The 13,293-nt window shown below is 38.7% G+C and overlaps 1 protein-coding gene across 8 annotated transcripts in view; it reads left to right on the forward strand.

Annotated features, from left to right (window-relative positions):
* LOC131935409 (FH1/FH2 domain-containing protein 3) overlaps positions 1-13,293 on the forward strand; it is a 117,012-nt gene that overhangs the window by 91,047 nt on the left and 12,672 nt on the right. For 7 of the 8 annotated variants that reach the window (XM_059291802.1, XM_059291800.1, XM_059291801.1 and 4 more), the window contains 10 exons: positions 3,335-3,402; positions 3,526-3,631; positions 3,850-3,944; positions 4,204-4,410; positions 5,613-5,756; positions 5,925-5,986; positions 6,230-6,394; positions 7,060-7,184; positions 8,021-9,085; positions 9,593-10,500. In XM_059291802.1, the coding sequence (XP_059147785.1) occupies positions 3,335-3,402; positions 3,526-3,631; positions 3,850-3,944; positions 4,204-4,410; positions 5,613-5,756; positions 5,925-5,986; positions 6,230-6,394; positions 7,060-7,184; positions 8,021-9,085; positions 9,593-10,500 (2,945 nt within the window). The remainder of the gene's footprint in view (positions 1-3,334; positions 3,403-3,525; positions 3,632-3,849; positions 3,945-4,203; positions 4,411-5,612; positions 5,757-5,924; positions 5,987-6,229; positions 6,395-7,059; positions 7,185-8,020; positions 9,086-9,592; positions 10,501-13,293) is intronic. The other variant, XM_059291807.1, reaches the window with a different exon arrangement.

Genomic DNA, 13,293 nt, shown 5'->3' on the forward strand with positions numbered 1-13,293 from the left:
TATCTGTGTTACTTAAAATAGCATTTATCAAAAGCCGTAAATGTTTCTAACTAGCTGCCAGCCGGCGCAGTTAATTAAGACCAAACGAATGGCTGGAACAAAGTGCATGCGGCTCTAGATTGCCGAGATCACATTCACGTCCAGTGCTTGAAATAGACGGCATACAGTTGGGTATTTCAGCTCACGACCCCACCCACACACCCTGTACGTAGAGCCTTGTTTTTGTTTGATGTATTACGATTGTATTGATTGACACAGCTAGACATTAAGACAGGCTCGACTGGGCGGCCTAACGTATACACGACGTGGGTAGTTCGCTATTTTATTACCAGATTGAGTATGCCTTGCAATAAAATAGTATGTAGGTTCAGTTTAGACCTTGTTTAAAAAAAAAATTTGCTATTTTGAAGAAAAAAAATGTATTTTTTTTTTTTAAATTGACATTTAAAGAAAGAAAAAAAATAAGAAAAAATGTACGTGTACCGTTACCCGCGCCTTGTTACATTCTATGTGGAACATCAACACATCAATTTTAAAGTTTGTAACCGCGCAATTGTTTTTTTGACACCTAAATAATAGCCGTCCCCATTATAGTCTGTTAACAAGCTGAACATAGGTCAGGCACGGGTTTATCTGCAAACAGTCAAAGCTAGCGGCCCGGGTCAATTTGCCTTTATTTTGGCTTTAAATTGTGTCAATTATCTAAATATAGAACGCAATCGTTTGCCGCCCCAGTTATCTAAATTCGCCGTTGACAGAGCACACGAACGGTGTTAGTTTACGTCTGTCTTTGTTTACATTAGTCTGATGGAAATTTGTATTGTGTTGTGTGTTGCCCTGAGATTCCTACTGTGTGACCTGACTGTGTTGTGGACAGTACGACCAGACTTCGTGTTGTTTAGAGTTGCCCAGGCTATATGCTGTGTCTTGTTAACCAAACTTCTTGTGTTGCATCCCTTTAAAATGAGACATTGTGTTGTGTCCCTTTAACCAGAATTTGTTGTGTCCCTTTAACCAGACTTTGTTGTGTCCCTTTAACCAGACTTTGTTGTGTCCCTTTAACCAGACTTTGTTGTGTCCCTTTAATGATACGTTGTGTTGTGTCCCTTTAACCAGAATTTGTTGTGTCCCTTTAACCAGACTTTGTTGTGTCCCTTAAATCAGACTTTTACAGTTGCCAAGATATTATATTGTGTACAACTGTGACAGACAATTATAATTCTACCCCCCCCCCCCCCCCCCCCCCCCCCCCCCCCGCATCCACCAGCATATCCCATAATCCCTGCCTATTTACAATTTAATGTGTTGGTTTTTTGTGTGGATTTTGTTGAACAATGCAATCTGTTCTTTGCTTTTAATCAATGATCTACGCTGTGTCATATGAATAGTAATACTCTATGTGCAGGAGAATGTGTCGTGGTGTGATGGGGATGGTTGGTGTGAACTGCTTGTGGAGGGGTGGGGTGCATCTTCACAGAAGTGGGGGGGGGGGGGTTGGTTAATGCTAACTGGTTGTGGAGGGGTGAGGTGCATCTTCAAAGAAGTGGGGAGGATGGTTGATGCTAACTGGTTGTGGGGAGGAGGAATCTTTGCAGAAGTGTGGGGGGGGGGGGGTGATGCTAACTGGTTGAGGGGAGGAATCTTTGCAGAAGTGTGGGGGAGGGGGGGGGTGATGCTAACTGGTTGTTGGGTGGGGTCATCTTAGTGAAGGTGGGGGGGGGGTAGCTTAATCACAGAGTGCTGGTAGAATAGTGATATCTGTAGACAGTATTTCCTCGGGTAGGAGAGCACAGAATTAAACCAAATCGCTTGTGTTTTAGTTTTTTTTCATAACCCCCAACCTAAATACCTGACTACCAACCTTGACATATCTTGTCTCTGTAACAAGGGCTTAGATCAATAGCCCAGCTATTTGCCTCCACTTACAACATGCTGTTGACACTTGTTTTAAGTGGCAGGTGTGAAGATATCAACAGTCTTATCAGGGACTTGACTGACACCCCCATTGTTGCTCGGTGGTCTAATGATAACATGATTACACTTCCTATTTAAGGGAAACACTAGCAGGAATTCAAAGATCTGATTTAGGTGCCAATGTTAGCAATTTTGTGTGTCTTTTGGCAGATTGTGAACACACCTGTAAATGTAATGGAGAATCATTTCTTGAGACAGTTCTTTTTCATCAAATCATTATCTAACTAGACCCAAGTTGGTACTACCCAATTCTGTCAGCAGCCCACACTGCCATGACTATCCTGTCTATTTTATCCCGAGTCTTATCCCTCACAAGTCTGTCCCACCTCTATCATATCCAGTGTCCTCCACCACACCTCACTGCCCCCACCCCCTGACCCAAAGAGCAGCCAGACAGTGAATATACAATCGGGCTCACTTACATTATATAATATATCACTAGACTCACTCTCAAAGTCTTCGCCACAATTTTTGTATGTAAAATCAAGTACTGAAATAATTTCAGATTGATTTATTAAATCTTTCCTTAACGAAGATTCTAATCTACCTACATGTAATTTAATCTATATTTGAGATATCGATGGCTGCTTGTTCAGATTGTCCATAAAAATTGTATTTATACTTATGCTTTTATTAAAGAGCAACTTAAATATGTATTTTAGCATAGCCAGTTACAATGGATTTTTTTATAGTTGAAACAGCTTAACTTATCTAGTTATAGCCAATATTTTGTACAATAGTACTTTTAGTGCTATTGTCTTCTGGCTATATGCCATGTTATGACTAGAATGAAAGGGAAGGAGATGTAAATGTGTGAAGTAGTTGTTCTTGCTGGTGTTGCTGCCAGTTGAACCTAATGGTGCTTGAGATAAGTGACACCACTTAAGCTTGTTTGTTTGAAGTGCCAACTAGTCAGAAATCAAAAGTGGGGGACTGAGCATAAGTAGTCTCCCCTTGACCTTCAGTTGCTGGGTCAGCACTTGGCTGTCTTGTTCAACCTACATACAATAAATTCATTGATCAGCCATTGTGGTGATACAATCAGTTAGATCACCTTTTGTCTTGAGGCTGTTTGGATCACCTTTTGTCATGAGGTGATACAGCTGTTTATCATTTTTTGTCTTAAAGTGATACAGCTGTTTGGATCACCTTTTATCATGAGGTGATACAGATGTTGATCACCTTTTATCATGAGGTGATACAGATGTTGATCACCTTTTATCATGAGGTGATACAGATGTTTGGATCACCTTTTATCATGAGGTGAAACAGCTGTTTGGATCACCTCTTGTTACTTCATTTAACATGTTATTACATGACATTAAAGTGATTAAAGTGATATAATTTTTTTATCTTCCAGAAAAATTGTTAAACTCCACTGGCAGAGAGCTAAGAAGGGCACTATTTTCTCTCAAACAAATTTTCCAGGTTAGTTTTATCAGCTTTACCATCCACCCTACACAATGTTGTCACACTACGTGACATGTTGTAGGAGTTGTAACAAAAGTTGTTTGGTCACGTCATTGTTTTGTCATGTGTCTTCTCTGACAGGATGACAAAGATCTTGTGCATGAGTTTGTCAACAATGATGGGCTGGACTGTCTCATCAAGGTGGGAACAGAAGCTGATCAGAATTATCAGAACTACATCCTCAGGGGTAAGTTGAGTGTAATACAAGCAGTTTTAAACTGCATCCTTAGGGGTACGTTTATTGTAGTACAAGCAGTAAACTGTATTCTCAGTGGTAAGTTTATTGTGTAAAAGCAGTTTAGAATTGTCTTTTATGACCAGTTGTTAGGATATTGTAGAAGTGCTGTTGTCATTTTTGTTTAACTAGTTGCAAAACATGCTTTCAAATACATGTTTCCCCATCAGCATTGGGACAAGTTATGTTGTACGTGGATGGTATGGAAGGAGTCATACGACACAACGCTACGGTCCAGTGGCTCTACTCTCTCCTGGCATCAAAGGTGACTGGATGTTTCTGTTATTCCTGCTAGTGTCCCTTCTCTTGGCTTACTGAATGACCAAAATACTTGACTGTCAGTTTTAACTCAATTTATGAAATAATTTATTTATTTTTTACCGTTAAACCTGTTTCGTTGGATATAACCTTTATTGGAATAGTCTTAAGAACATTGATTTTACTTTAGTGACCAAATAGAATCAAAATAAAACTTTGATTTGTAATGTTGTTAAAGCTTACCCTTGTTAAAATGTGTTGCGCAGGGTCGGCTGGTTGTGAAGACGGCCCTGAAGTTGCTGCTGGTGTTTGTGGAGTACACAGAGTCCAACACAACCCAGCTGGTCAAGGCCATAAACTCGGTGGACAGCAGGAGGGGGCTTCACCCCTGGACCAACATCATGTCAATACTCAATGAGAAGGATGGGGCTGACTCGGAGCTGCTGGTGTATGCCATGACGCTGGTCAATAAGGTATGACTCCACTAACATTTGTTTTGTAAGAGGCTAGTCAATAAGGTATGACTCCACTAGCATTTGTTTTGTAAGGGGCTGGTCAATAAGGTATGACTCCACTAATGATTGTTTTGTAAGGGGCTGGTCAATAAGGTATGACTCCACTAGTGATTGTTTTGTAAGAGGCTGGTCAATAAGGTATGACTCCACTAGTGTTTGTTTTGTAAGGGGCTAGTCAATTAGGTATGACTCCATAAGCATTTGTTTTGTAAGGGGCTAGTCAATTAGGTATGACTCCATAAGCATTTGTTTTGTAAGGGGCTGGTCAATAAGGTATGACGCCACTAGTGTTTGTTTTGTAAGGAGCTAGTCAATATGGTACGACTCCACTAGCATTTGTTTTGTAAGGGGCTAGTCAATAAGGTATGACGCCACTAGTGTTTGTTTTGTAAGGGGCTGGTCAATAAGGTATGACTCCATTAACATTTGTTTTGTAAGGGGCTAGTCAATAAGGTATGACTCAACTAGCATTTATTTTGTTAAATGCTGGTCAATAAGGTACAACCAACTAGCATTTGTTTTGTTAGATGTTAGTCAATAAGCTAATACTCAACTAGCATTTATTTTGTTAAATGCTGGTCAATAAGGTACAACCAACTAGCGTTTGTTTCGTTAGATGCTGGTCAATAAGATATGATTCCACTAGCATTTGTTTTGTAAGGAGCTAGTCAATAAGGTATAACCAACTAGCATTTGTTTTGTAAGATTCTGATCAATAAGATACAACTCACTAGCATTTGTTTTGTAAGGGGTGCAGGTCAAATAGGTACGACTCAGCATTTGTTTTGTTAGATGCTGGTCAATAAGGTAATACTCAACTAGCATTTATTTTGTTAAATGCTGGTCAATAAGGTACAACCAACTAGCGTTTGTTTTGTAAGATGCTGGTCAATAGGTATGACTACACTAGCATTTGCTTTTTTGAGAGGCTGGTTAATAGGGGAGGGTTCTGTTTTATATTTATTTTAACAAAAGTAGTTTAGTTCAATAACTATGTGTATTAAATACAATAAAAGAATAAAATTATTTAAATTAATTCCAGTTCTCTATGTAAAAAAAGTTAGTTAAAGAAATGGCAATTGTAATTTAGCTCCATGGTTAGCTCATGTATTAATTGCTGGGGCCAGTGATTAACTGTTGAACATGGCTTGTATTTGAAGGTGATCAGTGCCATCCCAGACCAGGACACCTTCTATGACGTCACTGACGCACTAGAAGAGCTGGGCATGGATGCCGTCACCCAGAGACACATGCACAAGCAGGGGGCTGACCTTGACCTCCTGACACAGTTCCAGATTTATGAGGTGATTTTTTTTTAATGTCCATCATTGAATTATTTAACTCATTACTTTGTCCATGATTAGAACTATTTAACTCACCACTTTGTAAATCATTAGAGCTATTTAACCTATCCCAATATTATGCCTAGCTTATTTTATGTCAGATATATAACTTTGTTTTTCACCAATCAGAGTGCCTTAAAACATGAAGATGGAGAAGACTTTTCTGTGATCTCATTGGTTGATAATTTAAGGTAAATTTCCTAAAATTTCATGCTATACTCTAATCTTTGTTTTTTCCTTGTTTAATAATTTATGTAGCATTTGTTTTTAAATCTTACACCTTTGTTAACATTATTGCTGATTTTTTTCTTCTTGTTTTTAGTTATGGCTCATTAATTTCTACTTTAAGTTATAACTGATTTTATTTGGTATATTTCAACCAGGGCAAAAGATGGTTGTATCTAAATCTCCTTTGATATTTATCTCTCTTGTAGACGAGTACCCAGACAAAAGAGTGAAGGTCAGCCTAGAAAATCCAAGAGGCATGATGGTGGTAAGAAGATGAGTAAAGCTCAGAGCACCTCCAGTATACCACAGATGGTGGCAGGTGCAGAGACACCAGCCGAGGCTTTCAGGAGGAGGAGACAGCAACAGAAGGAGTGAGTGCAGGCTGCTGATATAGGGGTGTTTCATTCAATACAGCTTACAGAGGGGTATCATAGCATACACAGGGGTATCATAGCATACATAGGGGTGTTTCATTCAATACAGCTTACATGGGGTATCATAGCATACACAGGGGTATCATAGCATACACAGGGGTATCATAGCATACATATGGGTATCTTAGCATGCATTCGGGTATCATAGCATACATAGGGGTATCAAGGTTATATAGAGGTATCATAACATACATAGGTGTATCGAGCTTATATAGGGGTATCATAGCATACATAGAGGTATTGTAGATTATTTAGGGGTTTCATAGCATAGATGGTTAGGGGTGGTATAATGCATAGACCTGCATATTACATAATATTGCTTGTATAAAATGTAGTTTACTCAATCTTGGAGGATAAAAAAAAGCTGATACAAAACAAGTATTTAATTTGCGCTTAGATTAACATACTTTTTCACACTTTCCTAAAGGTATTTCTTAGCAGTTTTCAATTACATTTCTCATATGCTGAAATAATATTATAGTATACTTAAAAGATTTATAGCTTGTACTGTAAAGAAAGAATTGTATTGATTTGTTATTTCTGATGTCTATTATTACTTTAAACACTTTAAAATTGAATGTTGTAAAATTGTTCTTCACCAGAGAGTCAAGTGTCCCGCCCCTAGATGAGGTCGTTGACACTTACGGTCAGAAAGGCAGGAAACCTGCGCCTGGAGAGTGGGCCCCACCTGACACACAAGGGAACACAACCACTACCTCCCCACAGAGTAAGTTATCTTATATCTCCAGACACTTTGTCTTCTATAATCTAATTCTGTTTACCTTATTCTTATTGTTTCGTTTAGAAATAATTTCTTTGTGTCTTCTAAAATCTAATTCTGTTTACCTTATTCTTATTGTTTAGTTTAGAAATACTTTCTTTAAAGCAAAGTGCTATATTTTTCATAAGCTATTATATAAAATATTATAGTTTTTAATTTATTTCCGTATGGTACATCTACAAAATGAATTAAATAGTATTTAAAATATAGTTAACCGTTTTCAATCATTTCCAAGTCAGTTATTAGATAAATCATTGATTCTACAAATTATTTACATTCATGCTTAGCCTATATTTTTAACTTTTCTAAATCAATGAAAAAAATAGATATTTTTCTTTAGAATTTATCTCTGACTGACACTTGCTAAAAATCTGGCAATAAATAAAACCTGGTTGTTCTGCATGAAATGTGCACTCACTGACAGAGTTCTTGTAATTATTGCCTCTCACAGTTGGCCAGCATCTAACTGACCAGCATGAATAGATTTGCCAGGTTGGCTATTCAGTTGGCCAGCTTGACTTTCCTGTAGACCAGTTTGGTTTGCAGATGGCTGATGTTACAACTGAACTGCATGAATTGAGTTTTGCATGGGCTTTGCAGAATCATCATGTTCATTATTAAACCATGTTGTTAGTCGTTGCATTGACCTGCCCTCAAAATTAACATAAACCTTTTCCATTTAGTTAGGTGCAATGGTGCAGCGTAATTTTAAACATTCAACTTTTTTTCACTGAAAGTAGTGTACTAACCTGCATGCCCATCACTGTAAACTTACCATTTAGATCCACGAAGCCAACGCCGAAATCGTCAGAAGACTTTAATCCAAGAGCAGCAGGAACTGCAGGTGAAACCCATTCCAGAGTTTCTCAAACCATCTCACACAGCAGACCCCACGCAGAGGCCCCGCCGGAGCCTCCCCGCTCTCTTCACACCGGCTCACCAGCAGTCAGCAGCCATTGGCTCACCTTCTGCAACACTCAACCAGCCACCTTACGAGAGTACTCGGCCGACTTATGACAGTACACGGCCATCTTCCGACAGTACTCGGCCATCTTATGACAGTACTCAGCAGTCTTATAACAGTACCCAGCAGCCATTGGGCAACAATAACGATACTACCAAACAAGAGTCTTTCATTAGGGACAATGTTGTACAAGTCAGTCCAAGGGAGGGTGTACCTAGAGGTCACCAGGATAACTTAATAGGGGGTAGAAGGAATATACCTGACCCAAGGAGTAGCATGGAAGTTAATAACACAGGGGACAGACTCAGTAATAGTGGTAGGGGGAATAACTGGGAAAATATATCTAATGAGACTGAATTACAGAATAGGCAAACACAGTACACTCAGGGTGGGAGGGAGAAGACTGAAGACAGCGACTGGTTTAATAACAACAAAGAGGCCATTGAAATCTACAGTAATAGGGTGAGTAGACAGATGTTGAACAGGGAAAACGCAACTCTAGACTTCCGGAATGAGACGTCGCAGCAGTACCATTCTAGGGAAGAAAGTAACACCTACCCCAGTCACAGAGGGGGCAGAGAGCCCAGCAGTAGCTACTCTAATTCCCCGCTGACAAACTTTTCTGGTGACCGTCACGCCCCAGGGTCAGCCGTACCCCCCATGGTGAGCAAGTCAGAAATAACTTACCGTGATCCCTACTGGTCATCCATGTCTGACCTGCGCTCGTCAGTGTCGTCGTCCTTGAGCAGCAGCAGCAGCAGCTCCCACCAGGAGATCCAGCACCATCACCACCCCCACTTCTACAACCACCAGCACCACTCTGCCAGCCATGACAGCCAGCTGTCCCAGCCGTGGAGCCCAGCTAGCAGTGAGTTGACAGCTGGTAAGGTCTTGTCAAACAGCACTCTCTATCTTTATCTATGTTTTTTTTAAACAGCTAGCATGGTACTCATTTGTGGTAGTTTGTGTTTGCTGTAGAAGTTTAGTGAATGCTTGTTCTAAATTGTTATTTGGTGTTAATTATAATTTGTTTTCTTTGTTTGAAATGAGCATGAGTTGTTATGAGTGTATAGTTAACCAAAATGAAAATCTTTTACACTGAACTTTTTTAAAGATTTAGTAAAAATATTTTTATTTAAAATACAGAGTGCATACTTACAACATTTAGCTAAATCTAAAATATGCTTTAGAAATCTGACAAAAATTATTGTGAACCATTAGTTGTGTGTTTTTATCTTGTAGAGACTAAAGTCTATAATTGAGCTGCATGCAGCATTGCATGAAGGCATGTCTAGCTAATCTCTCTCTGACCCCTTCAGTCAATGCTGACTTGGTGAAGGTTTGAATATATCGTGGACTTTTTTCTTCAACATTACCACTGTACTTTCAGATAACTTGAACTTCCAAGGTAAGGGCCCGCCCTACAATGAATCAGGGTACCACAGCTTTGCTGAGGCCCAGCTTGACCCCAACGCCATGGAGACCAGGAACAACGCCATCAACGACGAGCGCAGCGACTCAGTCCAGTCCAACAACCAGCGCTGGCAGAACTACAAGCAGGGGCACAACGGGGACGTCAAGAGTCCACTGTCACCTGTGGCCAAAACAGTGGAGAACGGGTTCCCTGGGTCAGGTGAGGGTCAGGTCAAGGGGATGTTAAACAAACTGAAGGGCGAGGATTTGAAGCTACCCAAAGAGGCCATGAGGCCGGCAGGAGATTCCAGTGGGTTGATATCTGCCGCTAAAGATGGTCTGACACGGCAGATAGCACAGAAGGTAACCCCCGCGCCTGAACCAGAGAAGAAGACGGAGAGTGACTTGCAGTGGGATCGCATACAGAGGAGACTCAAAAGGCAGCTGATGATTAAAGACATGGACTTCACAGACCTGAAGGATGAAGACGACGAGGATGTTTTCTACACGCCCAAAATGTTTGGTGACAATGGTTTTGGGCCTCCGCCACCACCCCCAGGTGGCATGCCACCACCTCCACCCATGATGGGCGGCCTTCCTCCTCCACCACCCCCTCCAGGTGGCCTCCCGCCACCCCCTCCTCCACCCGGGGGCCGTGGACCACCCCCTCCACCTTCCCCCAACACATCAGCCCTCCCTCCCCCACCAGGGGCCAACCTAAAGAAAAACAAAAAGACAGTCCGCTTGCACTGGCGTGCGCTGGCTGTGGAGCCGCATGCAGCTCTGAAAGGTGAGGTCATCTGGAAGCAGCTGGTGCCCATCACCATAGACACAGACAAGCTGGAGCACCTGTTTGAGACAAGGACCAGTGAACTCAAGGCTAAGGCAAGTCTGTCTCCCACAGCTTTGTGTGTCAGTACAGCTATCTAATAACCCCAGCCTCACTGGGCCAGATACACTAAACATCTCTTACAGCTATCTGATGACTTTTTATTATCACTGTACCAAATGTCATTTCTACACCTAGTGACATTGCCGTATGGAATGTCATTGTTGTGCAAAATACCATTGTTGTACAAAATGTCTTTGTTGTACAAAAATGTCTTTGTTGTACAAAAATGTCTTTTTTGTACAAAACGCTGTACAAAATGTCATTGTTGTATAGAATGCCATTGCTTTACTAAATGTCATTTCTGTACAAGAGGTCATTTCTGTACCAAATGACATCACTGTACCAAAGCTTTTTGCTTTAGAGTCGTACACGTATGTGTACCAGAGCTTTCAACGTGCCATTGGTTACGTGTGTGCTGGCTTTCGTAATGTCCACGTGCTCTAGGTGTTGCACTTTACTAAATTAAGTCAGGCTTTGATTTCATGATAACAGAGGCTAACTCTGGGTTTTCTGTCAGGAAAATAGAAAATAAGCTTAAATACAGTTCAACATTTCAATGATTTTAAGCTCTTCATTCAAAATATGTTTCTCTTGATAATCTTAAAAAAAAAATTAATTTGACTTTTAATTTTTTTATTGTAAGAAAACTCCCATAAAGCTTTTAGCTTTTATGAGTATAAAAGCAGAGAATCTAATTCATCTATTTGATTGATTCAGTTTGCATTATTAGTTTACTAGCAGCTAGTTTATTATCTGGAGTGCTTTAATTTTTTATGTATATCAACTGACTCTAGCAAAGCTCAGTAATGTCACATGACATCCCGTTTCTAAAAATAACCTACACATCACTGCACTAGATGTGAGCACCACATAAAACTTTAGAAGTTTGTTTTGTCTGACACACATGGAAAAGATTTATTGTTAAATTTAGAACCATTCACTTTATGCTTTAAAAGACAAGGATTTTTGTCAAAAATAGTTTACAAAAAAAAACATGTATATGCATACAGTTAAGTTAAAGTTAACTAAATAAGTAGAACTGAGCTACTTGGATGAGCTTGGTAGTATTTTAACCCAATGTTTAATAACAATGTCTGGCCAGTCTAGCCAGTAGAATTAATGGTCTCTTCTTTTCTCCATGCGTTGGCTGGGTTGACTGCTGGCTAAAACATGTTGCATGTTCTATGCATTTTTCTTCAGGAAGTGGTAAGACATTTTCATTCATTCTCCCATCCTAAACATCATTGGTTTGTTCATCGCCTGTTTGTTTGGTTGCTTTTGTTCCACTGCATGCCAGTTTGTCTGATTGTTTTGTTGTATGCCAGTTTGTCAGATTTAAATTGCATGCCATTTTGTTGAATTTCTTCAGCTGTATGCCAGTTTGTCTGATTTAGCGGTATGCCTGTTTGTTCAATTGTTTAGCTGTATGCCAGTTTGTCTGATTTAAATTGCATGCCAGTTTGTCTGATTTGTTGTCAAGATAAATAATGGAGGTTTGTATTCAGCATGATCTATTTAACTGTAGATACATGTTGTAAATAAATTATATATGAGATTTGTTATTGTAAACTTTCTGTTAAAAACAAAAGATACTTAGATGGTATAGATAAAGCATGAGGAGAAGTAAAAGGATAGTATTATCTACTTGCCATAAGTTAAAAAATTACAATTTCCTTATTTTAATTATTTTTTAGACAGAATTATACAATTTGCAAAAATGTTTCAATCGTTTCATCCTTTTCAAACTTGTACCTAAAATTTTGAAATCAGAAAGAGAAACTTCTTGTATCTCCATATTTTATATTTTAATAAAATCTTAGGGAATTTTTTCACTTGTTTCAATAGTTAAGTATAAAATTAAACCACTTAAATGTTCAGTGTTCCATAGTAAAAATCACCATGTATGTTTAGTAAAGCATGATTATGCCTGAGAAAAGTTTGTTTAAACAAATTTGCCTTTGAACCTGATCCATTTCCCATAATTCACCTATCGTGTGTTTACATCTGTGACCTATTGCTTTCACCAAGTATCCATTTTGTGTCATGTGACTTTCTGCTAAAACCTATCTCTGTATAACTTCAGTCAACCGCATTTCAGTTCACTACATAATTAATAAATCACCAAATAGTAGCCTAATCACAACTTTATTGAGACTTACTTTTTAATGCATTAATTGTTTATTCATGCCTCAATAATAAAATTCTCGTAAGTAGAACTCAACCATTCTAGGGCTGTGGTATATCATATGGAGCTTGACTGACATATATCGGCTTGTGTATCTACTTTTATACTTCATAACCTAGAGATTTTTTTTTAAACTTTTATATACACACACTTTTATACTGGATTTCTTTCATATTTTATTTCTATTATATATATCTATGTAAACATATATCAATTTAGATTAGAATACATTAGATTTCTGCCTGTGTAACTTGATTGTTTTGATTACCTGCTAGAGATTATAAACCAGTCTGTCTATCTTAACCCACTCAGTAAGCTCCTGAGAATGCAAAAATACAAACTCTCATTACCCCCTCTCCCTTAAATAGCCTGATTTTGGTTTTGGTTTTATCCTTACTCTAATTTTTAAACATTCAATTTTTTTCTACCTTCTTGTTTTTTAAAAGTTTAATCCATTTATTTTTAATATGAAATAATTCAGTCATAAAGGCTTTTTTTCTAATTCTATTTTTTTATATTTAACATTTTTTTAAACTTGAATAAACGTCTATCTATATCTGTTTAATAAATGTACATAAATGCTTTAACATATCATATTAAT

The sequence above is a fragment of the Physella acuta genome, unplaced genomic scaffold (genome assembly GCF_028476545.2).
Source record: "Physella acuta isolate Inbredline_101_S28 unplaced genomic scaffold, ASM2847654v3 ptg000144l, whole genome shotgun sequence".
Classification (NCBI taxonomy): domain Eukaryota; kingdom Metazoa; phylum Mollusca; class Gastropoda; family Physidae; genus Physella; species Physella acuta.